Below are 10,725 nucleotides of genomic sequence, written 5' to 3'. Positions count from 1 at the left end.
ATGGTTTTACGACACGTGTTGTGTTGCTGAACTGTCCATTTGATAGAACACTGTTATTATTATTATTATTATTATTATTATTATTATTATTATTATTATTATTATTATTATTAAAAAGAGTTTGCTTAGCTGTCTCTCTATGCTTTCATCACAGAGTAAGCTTGGCACCGAGGCAGAACCTTCCGCGCATCATTCTCAAAGGAATCTTCCAGGGGGTTAAGGTGGTTCGTGGACCTGACTGGGACTGGGGCAACCAAGACGGTGAGTGGTGTGTGTAATGGGGGACAGTTTTCTCGGCTTGCTGTCTCCCTCCAATGTCTTGCATGAGGGGTAACTCTGCCTCTTCAAAGCCTTTCTTCATCCATAACCCATAATAACCTAAGCTTTCATTAACCCATAAAATATAGTGTTAATGTGTCTGCGTGTGTCTAATTTCCTAGTGACTCATCTGTGTCTGTTGCACAGATGTGTCTTTCTTTGTGTCCATGAATGTCCACAGCCGTGTTTATTTTGAGACAAACCACAAAACGTGCCCTTTCAGACACACAAAGTAACCTTCTGTTGATGTTTGCTCATCAAAAATTAAAACTATTGGGATGTATGAATTTATGTTTCCTGTTGCTGTTATCGCTGAGAGTAGCAACCCTCCTCCTATTTCTGGGCCAGAGTGAATGAGTCAAAATGTCCTTTTGGTGTCTTTGAGATCAACACCCTGGGGTTATGTTAAGTCACTCATCTGGTTAAAATGCTGTACGTGCATACAGGATGTTGTGAGGATTCTCAGTAACCTCCAGCCCACCATGTGTAGCCTTTCAGGTCACTGGTTTAATGTGGTGCGTTAGGGCACAGAGGCAGCCTGATGAGAAGATTTTTGTAGAACCTAACATATGGATGTGGTACCATTCTGTGGCTAATCATGATCATTGTCTTGAGGAATTGTCTTTTTTGTCACTTTCCTCACTCTTGTGTCTGGCATGTCATTACCTCATGGCTTACCTCATTACTCACAGCCTTCTATTTTCACCAGCATTTCCACAATAATCTATTACAGTACTGACTTTTTCCCCTTCCTTTCCAAATGCCTCATGTAACAACACGACTTCTCTCCTTGAAAGAGGGTTGATCCTCTTTATTTGTTTACCAACACTCTGATTATCTCTTGCATATATATATGTGCGTGTGTGTGTGTTTGTGTGTAGGCGGGGAGGGTAAGGTTGGGAAGGTAGTGGATATTCGTGGCTGGGATACAGAATCTGGTCGCAGTGTGGCGAGTGTGACTTGGACAAATGGCACTACCAATGTCTACCGAATGGGGCATAAAGGCAAAGTTGACCTCAAATATGTGTCAGACGGCCAAGGAGGCTTCTACTACAAAGACCACTTGCCAAAGCTCGGTAAGACCATTCCTTTATTAAATATTCATTTCTTAATAGTCTTTTACTCCATTATATAACAGTTATCATTAGAGAATTATGAAAAACAGACTTGTGTTTTTGCTGGCCGTCCATTCAGGAGAGCATGCAGAGCTGCAGCGCCAGGAGAGTGCTGACGGCCACTCCTTCCAGCAGGGTGACAAGGTCAAATGTCTGTTGGAGGTGGACATTCTGCGACAAATGCAGGACGGCCACGGGGGGTGGAATCCCAAAATGGCAGAGGTATTATAGCCTTGTCCTGTACAACCAATGCTGTGTTCTGTCTGATGAAGCCATAAACCACACATTTGACACAAGATGGACGAGCATGATAAATCAAGTACAGCTGGTCATCGGTTTACGACATTCCGAGTTTCGAGTTCGTGGTTACGAACGCTCTCCCATAAATTCATTAATAACTTAATTTTGGTTCATAAACACGAGACTTGCTCAAGAACTAGCTACAGCACGTGCCAGTGGAAGGATACACACAACGCGCAGCACAGCAATGCGTGCATGGCGGAATAATGCAGTGTGTGTCTGCTTAGCCGCACCGAGGAAACATGCCATCAATGCCAGCACTTATTAGTTAAGTTTTTACCCTTCATTATGTCTCCCAAGCAGCAGTTTACCAAATAAAAATAAAAGCCATCACTACAGAAGTGAAAATAAACATCATTAAACGCACACAAATATTGGCTGGTCTTTTGGTCCCAACTGCTGGACCATCATTGAGAAGATCTAGATTTTTTATTATTTGTATTTTTATGTTTGCTTTTTTGAATGAATTAATTAATTAATTGAATGCTAATGAATGCCGGCAGGGTCATGGATTATGTGCTCTGTTACAATGGGATCTGAGAGAAGGGGAGGTGACCAATATTTTATTACTTTAAGAGGGTAAGAAGAGGGTGAAAAAGGCCTCCAAAACAACCACAGGGATAAAAGCAAGGAGTTGTTCTCTTTTTATTACGGTTTCATTTAATTCTTGTATTTCATCCTTACTGTATTTTATATGTCCTTCATGTGTTCTGTGCCAAGTGTGAGTGACTTAAGAGTTAATTTAGGTAAAAGATCAGACTTACACTGCCACTCGAACGTTCTCAGGTCGAAATGCCAAAGTAATGTTTTAGTCTTTGATCCATACGGCAGTGGCGTTACGGGTGCCCTGACATAGTCTTTTTTCGAAAAAGGCTTCCAGAGTGGGAAAATCTGACAATTGCGCCTTGTCGTTGCCGTGTGGACAAGTAAAACACTATTTTATTAGAACGATGACTTCAGCATCACATGACCAGAAGTAACCTGTTGTGTACTCCTGCCGAAAAGCCAACATATTACAGTTGTCCCTTGCTACATCTCAGTTCAAACATCGCTCTCTCATTCTATTGTGGTTTTTCATTAATTCATAAATGATCACAGTTTTGTGGTTGAGGATGGCCTATTTGCCAAAAATATTGAAAGACAAGTTATACAGGAATGTCGTATTCTGGTCACTAGGCGTCTGTAATGTTCCACTGATGAGACACGACGTTATATTACTTTACCTTCACACTGCATGGAGTCAGCCATGGCATGTCTAACATGACATGATGAAAAAAAGTTCTTCTCCCATTCTGTGTGGAAATAGTAAGCTTTTGGCTTCTTACTTTGTCCTTCTTCCCCACTCAGTTTGAAACCCTTTCTTAAGTTTAGAATAAGTAAATTGGAGAGGCTAACTAAGTTGCTCAGTAGCTTGCTATGCTAGCGGCGGCCGTCTCTTAGGTCCTTGCAGTGATCCTGTAGCCTGCGCAAGGTGTTCTAAACAAAGAATAATAGGAGTGTAAAGGTGGCTATAGAGGTCTTATTTCATTTCTACCCGGACTGTAATAATGTTAAAAACCGTATTTAGAAAGTCATGAACAGGTTTTCTGTGCTCTAACTACAGAGATATTCCGTTTATTAACATTGAATCCTACATCGCAGTCAGGTCTGGAACCAATTAACTTTGATAAGCGAGGGACGACTGTATGTGAATCTTTTGACTGGCATGACTCCCAGTCAGCATTCTCCACATATCGCGCACATACATGCAAACATGCACACATATACACCTACAGAGATGCCTGTACATGCCTACATATACACACTCACAGTACTTACATACTTCCCCACATAACTCACTGATTTATTGATGATCTGTTTAGCATGTAAGGGCATTTACATCAACAAAACTATCTGCTCCGATGGCTGAACAGGACAAAAAAAAAGGAGTGGGAAAGGAGGACACAAACAGTCAGACTAGCATTCACATTTGAATATCAACATCATGCTAGGTTAGCTAAAGAACACTAAAGAAAAACAAAATAATCAGTCTTCCAGCTCCCATATCTGTTATTGACTGAAGGATAGTTAGCAGAGTTCCAGGCTTTAAGATGTGTCGTGAAGCCTGCTTTTTAAACATTCGATGCCATGCACCCAGACCCAGGGCGTAACAGCCTTTTTGTGTTTGCAGTACATCTGCCGGGTCGGGTCAGTGCATAGAATCACCGACCGGGGGGACGTCAGAGTCCAGTACAGCAATAACATCCGCTGGACTTTTCATCCTGGGGCCCTTACCAAGGTACTGAATTACAATTCCAACCCTAGAGAGGTTTTTTGTGTTGAATCAAGGAGTTATAGCATATTTTGTCAAAAAATATATGCGCTTAATTTGGTTGTTCTCTTTATTGTCTTAGGTGAACACGTTTGGAGTTGGCGAACTTGTGCGAGTGTTGGAGGACATAGATAGTGTCAAGCGGCTACAGGCCGGCCACGGAGAATGGACAGACAGCATGGCTCCTGTACGCTCTCCTGTTCATGCTACACCAGCATTCATTTTCACTCTAGTCAAATGACCTGGAATTACTTGATATTCCCTAAAAGACTGTGTGAGAACACCATCAACATGTGAGATCACTGAGAATGAAGCTGGACTTATCCGCATTACCTGATATGTTTCCGCCAGGTGCTTGGCCAGGTTGGCAAGGTGTTGAAAGTGTACGCGGACGGTGACCTACGCGTGGCGTTCGGAGGCCAGACGTGGACGTTCAACCCAGCATGCCTCTCTGCACAGCCTGTGGAAATGGACGCTAACCTCATGACGGCCGAGAATCCCAGCGAATCTGGAAGTAAGGCCTCTGCCAGGACCAAGGGGCTTATTGCGAGCATTGCAGCTTATCTTCTCCCTCTGCTTTGTTCAGTCATCCTCCCACCTATTCTATCGCTACTGTGCATGTGCTCATTAATTAATTCAGAACATTCATTTCTGTCTCCTTTCAGTTTCTGTACTTCGGGTTTATTTATTGAAATGGTTTTCTCCATTGAATGTCATGATCTTGCAAATTAACATGACACTCATGTCCTGTCCTGGTGGGAAATGTATTTTGTGCATGTTTTGGCTTCAATTGTGTCATATGTGTGTGCGTGGTGTCACTTCGCACTGCATGGTGGGGCATTTTGACTCATTCCCACAGTTTGTCATTGCCGATGCTAATAACTGCTCTTTCTTTTTGCTGCTGTTTAGGCCTCAGAATGATACCATTTCGAAAACATATTGTTAATGTTGCACTTTTAAACTAAATGAATCCTCCTTCCCCACCCTCCTCTGTTACTGCGCAGGTACAGTCATTTCTGTGCTGGAGAAACTGCTGTCTCAGTCCACAGAGCAGGACAATCCGAGCCGGCTGGTCATTGAGGCAGCACACGGCAGTGCCAATAAAGTGCGAGAGTTGCTGCAAAAGTATCCTGACAAGGTGAGTGCAATACTTTTACGTTTCTGCTGCAGTGCAAGGGATTCCAAGGGATGTTCTATACTTGAGTTAACTGTTGCTTTTCCATGTACTAAATGTAGTATATGATGCAAGCATTTCCGGAAAACAGGTGTAAAGGATAAAGGAAAGTTCAGGTCTCAATTCAGTCAAAGGCTTGACAGTGTGAAGACTATCTGCGTCAAAGAGGAACTACTAGGACTGTCACGATGATAAATCGATGAATCGAACGATAAATAATAACAAAGTCTCTCCTCTGGCTTTACCACACAGGCTGGATGACAAGAGGGTTCACTCTGCATCTTTCTGGGCACGATTGGAATGAACGGAGAGAGTGAACCCTCCTCTCAGCCATTAAGCCTCTTTGTTTGAGTAGGTGGAGGGGGGGCTGCTAGTGAGTTGATACACAGAGGTCAAGTCCGCCAGGTTAGCATTAGCACAAGTTAGCGTAGTGAGCAAGCAAATGCAAATATGAATGAAGGCACAAAAGCGATGGTTTCTAAGCCAAATGCCATAGCCCCAGTGTGGGAATATTTCACTTTTAAACAGAATGAACAGGTTGAGCGCATGAACACCGGCAAACTGATATGTGGCAGGTTGGACAGTAGTGACGATTTGACAATGAAGAAGGGAATACGAACAATTTGTATGCACACCGCAAACACAACCATCCTGCCCAGTTTTTCCAACTTGGAAAAAAAACTACTGCTGGAGGTGCAGCAGAGGCTTCGTCCCGACAGCTTACTGAGGCGTTTGGTGGGCAAAGTTAATACTGTATAAACAAAATGATGCACACTCACAGACAGTGTCGTTCGCCACATGTTAAGCCTTCCTGTTAAGGAATAATACCGAATGTTCATCATTTATTCAAGTGCATTTTTTTTTTGACAGAGACTTGATACTCCATTTTATGTATTGTTTTTATTGTTGTGTGTGCTTTTTATTGGAGTGTTTTTTTTTCTTACTGGAGACAGGGTCTATTTGTTTTATTTGTTTTATTTTTTTAATTTAAAAGCTCTTGACATTCCAATTCTAATATTAAATACTCTTGGAAAATGAAAGTTTATTGCTTATGATACGATGTACTCGCATTAGTATGCCATGAGAAAATGGTCTAAAAAATAATAATATCGATTATCGACCATTTGTAGGACTATTATCGTCCAGCTAAATTTGTTATCATGACAGGCCTAGGAATGACCACTCACACACACCTTCATTCTCCTTGTCTGTTTTTTGCAAAGGCTCCAGATCAGACACCAGATTTTCTTGTCCTGCTTTTAGTTGTATATTTATTGTGACTAATAATTGATAAATGCATATATGACAGTCCAAAATAATTGTCATTAATTTAATTTAAAAACTGAACTTTTTCAAACAACTCAAAATTATAAATGTGTCATTTAAAAGTATAATGTTTTTGTACAATCACCTATTCAAAGAGAGAACAAGCTTTTAAAGAAAGTCCAATATGGTTACTATAATAATCATTTCTATACATTATAATTTTACAATTAGCACTTATCCTAATGATTTTACTAGAAAGATTTGCAGTTGAGATTGATTTTTTTCGCAGCGTCATACTGTATATATCAAGGGTTTTAAAAGTGCGGTACACTGAGCACTGAGATGTTTTTATTTACCATAAATTCCGGTGTATAAGCTGCTTTTTTCTCAAACTTTGAACCCTGCGGCTTATACACCGGTGCGGCTAATATGTGGCTAAAAACTACATTTTGCTTGGTGTGGTCATCTTCTAATCTCGTGACATCTCCTGTACTTCAGAACTACTACTAATTGTTGAAATATGTAATTCAGAAAATGCTCTTACTAAAATAGTCCATCATAAGTGCAAAAAAAAAGCTCAGGGAACAACCAAAACACGCAGAGAAGCCATCATTCTCTGCGTTTGCTAACCCTGTTGCTGTCATTTCACACACTTGAGTGAGCGACATCAATCATAGTTTATTCTATAACCAAATGTAAAACATTGTTGCATTTGGAATTATTCAATAAACACCATATATATACCGCTAAGATTGCAAAGCCTGTTATGATGAATGAAAACAAAAAGGAAATGTAACATATAAAAGCAGAGACATACCTGGATCCAGGAGAATCCACACAGGCATCCACGCGCTACGATGATTCACAGGCCTTATGAAGTCCAGAGGATAAACCCAGCAGAAATAATCTGTAATAGCCAGCAATTTCATTCAGGTGACCCTACGTAAACCTTACATATGGTAACGTACGTAGCGCAACAGACGTATACATCAACAGAAAAACAGATACATTAAACATATCAAATATAAAACAAAACATAAAATCCCGTGTTGTTCCCTTGGAGATGAATAAAGTATCTATCCATCTCAGTTTCAGGAGTAAACCCTACGTAAACCTTACGCAATGTACGTAGCTCCAGGAGTTGTTTATGGCGTGTCACACAACACAATACAATGCGTCTAGCTTTGAACGAGTGATAAATAACCAGGTTACACGTTTATAGGCGCACACTGTCCGTGTTACGACAAAAACTTTCAAAACTCTGCGGCTTCTATGGTGCATTCATGTGTCCATTTCACATCGTAATTGAGAGCTACATTTAATCACGTTAACTTAAAGGAACAAAATAGAATGGGCACCACTAAAACAGTCTTTTGTACAATTTTTGAAAGTGTTTTTTTGGTGGTTTTTTTAGATATTTTAATTTTCCGTTTACATGTAAGTGTGATTTAAACAAGAATAGCAACAAAACAAAATAGATGCAGCTCGCAAGTTAGTGGCACTATTTGAGCTATCTTTAGAACGGGCTGGCGCGCGACTCATGTGGTCCTTAGTGGCCACCTGGTGCCAGCGGGTGACCCGACTTTGACCACACATACAGTACACGCATAATAAAGATGCTGATGTGGTGTTCAGAGTGTTCGTGAATGCATCTCGTCGTCTGTCTAGTGAGAAAGAGGAAGTGTCGTGACAATGACGAATGGACTAGAGACATTTATTTAGTTAGTAGTTTAGAGTTGTAAATACATATATAGTGTTTGAATTGCACTGCTGTTGATGTGTTCGGGTCAGAATAAAGTTATAAAGGGGCGACAGACTCTGTGGGGAGTTACACTGTGCTGCTGTCTGTCATCAGAACAGAGAGCTGTGGCTTGCCATTATACGTATGCGTTAAATAGCTAAAAAAAATTCAACGTAATTAATGAAATAAATTGGTTACCACTGTTAACATGCTATTTTTGACAGCCCTACTAAAACCTAATAAGTCTTACAGATCATTTACACACATACACAGTACACATATAGCTGAATAATAAACAATAAATATCACAACTTCTGATCAATCCATGTCAATTTCAGACTTAAAATAATGTACCGATTTAAACCCCATCCATTCAAACCACGCCCACTTGCGGTTTATGACTCGTCCATTCTGAGTACAGATATGATACAGATCATTTATTTATTTGTTTGTTTGTTTGTCCTGTCCAGCCATTAGGGCAGATGGTATTGTTGATCTAAATGACAGATTTGCTCTGCCAGGAAAAAGTGTGAGAAACAGATAATTTAGATGAGTGAACAGACACAGATACAGATAGTGATGAGTACACATTCGCAGTGAACCCAAAAGTGAAAAAACTTCTATCATACAAAACACACGAAGAAATGGATATGATGCCGCTTTCAAGTTAAGGTAATGGATTTGAGGATAAGCGGCATAGACGATGGATGGATGGATGGATGGATGGATGGATGGATGGATGGATGGATGGATGGATGGATGGATGGATGGATGGCAATGGGTCTGTAAAGACAAGGAAACATGGAGGACTACTGCCATTAAAGGACACAGCTCACCCAAAGAGAGAGAGCCAACATTTTAACGGAATAGGACGCTGTTGACACAGAATCACCAAGCATTGGATTGTTCACCCACTAATAGGGAACGTGAGCTGGGACTAGACCGTCGTGAGACAAATTAGTTTCCCTATTGATGATGTGTTCTGTTTGAAAAGTTTAAAAAGTGTTTCTGTGCACTGAATATCTCATTTGACATGTTTCTATATTTCTGAGGTATAACGTTTCAGTGTAGTTGCTGTGTGATAAGTTTAATGTTGTTTGTAAGATGACACCGTGCGTCAGACTGTTACATTGAGTAATGACCTCCTGCAATTTCCAATGGGTTGACCAGCTCGTCGTGAGTTTATTCATAGCTCATGATTGGCTCTTGTCATAGAGCTGAATGGTCCTCACGGACTCGTGTGTGCCACAATATGCCACTTTATGAAGTGGATATGTGCGGCTTATATAAGAACAAATCAGTTTTTTCCTCTAAATTTAGTGGGTGCGGTTTATACACCAGAAATTACGGTATTTTTCTCAAGCTACTGGTGCCTCATACTATAAATATACCATGTATATCAGGTGATTTACTCGTGTATGTCTTGCTCAGTGTGTTAAATGTTGGCATAAATACACCTTATGATGCAAAAAAACACATTCAGTGACTTGTAGTACATTCCTTGCACTGTGGTATATTAACTATCTTGACATATAATGTTCTTCTATAAATCTATTTTAAAACATAAGGAAATGGGGCAAAGTGACAACTTAAGTCATAAAAAGACACTGGTGTGAGTTAGTATCACAAAGGTATTGCTAAATGTGTATGATTGGTTGACATTTCTTCCTGCCAGAGATTATCACTCCACCTATTAGGATTACGTATTACGCACATGAGCAACGTGATTGCCATTCATACTCAGATTATTCCCAGCCAGCCTAAATTCAGTTCATTTGCGCTTGTGTTCACTCGGCCTCCACTTCGAATGGATCTTCAACTGTGTTTATGTTTGTGGCAGGTGGATATCAAGAACCAGGGTAAGACTGCATTGCAAGTGGCTGCACACCAAGGCCACATGGAGGTGGTGAAGGCCCTGCTCCAGGCCAATGGCTCCATTGAAGTCAAGGATGAAGATGGAGACACGGCATTGCACTACACGGCCTTTGGGTGAGGACACAGTAGTTGTTTATTGCCTTGAAAACAAACAGAAGTAAACAAATTAGTTCAGTTTGATAAGATAATCCACTCACAGATGAGACGATATTAAAGTGTTGCCTATATTAAAGCCAGCCATATCCTCTACTCAGATGAACACATGCTCAGCTGCCTCCATCTCTTTTGGGGATTACACGCTAGTCAAAAACAATTTTGTGCGGGCATCTGACAGGATACCCTATCTTTAACACAGTCTCTAATAGGTTCTCAATAGTACTGTCTGTTTGGAAGTGTCAGTCATGAATATTGTGTTGGTTAATTTCCTGTATCTCTTCTGTGATCCAGTAATCAGGCAGAGATTGCGCGGATGTTGTTGAACAAGGGAGCAAACGTTAATCTCTTGAACAACTCCATGTGCACGGCACTCCACATCGCTGTCAACAAGGGCTTCACCGATGTTGTGCGGGTGCTCACCGAACATTCAGCCGATGTCAATCTCCAGGTAGGAGAATTTACTATTTCT

The 10,725-nt window shown here is 40.7% G+C and overlaps 1 protein-coding gene across 6 annotated transcripts in view; it reads left to right on the top strand.

Annotated features, from left to right (window-relative positions):
* mib2 (MIB E3 ubiquitin protein ligase 2) overlaps positions 1-10,725 on the top strand; it is an 82,633-nt gene that overhangs the window by 55,362 nt on the left and 16,546 nt on the right. For all 6 annotated transcript variants that reach the window (XM_054799373.1, XM_054799389.1, XM_054799402.1 and 3 more), the window contains 9 exons: positions 155-261; positions 1,200-1,394; positions 1,513-1,655; positions 3,904-4,011; positions 4,127-4,231; positions 4,396-4,558; positions 5,049-5,182; positions 10,066-10,214; positions 10,548-10,704. In XM_054799373.1, coding sequence (XP_054655348.1) covers positions 155-261; positions 1,200-1,394; positions 1,513-1,655; positions 3,904-4,011; positions 4,127-4,231; positions 4,396-4,558; positions 5,049-5,182; positions 10,066-10,214; positions 10,548-10,704 — 1,261 coding nt within the window. The remainder of the gene's footprint in view (positions 1-154; positions 262-1,199; positions 1,395-1,512; positions 1,656-3,903; positions 4,012-4,126; positions 4,232-4,395; positions 4,559-5,048; positions 5,183-10,065; positions 10,215-10,547; positions 10,705-10,725) is intronic.

Source organism: Dunckerocampus dactyliophorus, chromosome 1, assembly GCF_027744805.1.
Source record: "Dunckerocampus dactyliophorus isolate RoL2022-P2 chromosome 1, RoL_Ddac_1.1, whole genome shotgun sequence".
Lineage (NCBI taxonomy): Eukaryota > Metazoa > Chordata > Actinopteri > Syngnathiformes > Syngnathidae > Dunckerocampus > Dunckerocampus dactyliophorus.
This window is presented reverse-complemented; position numbering and strand designations above follow the sequence as displayed.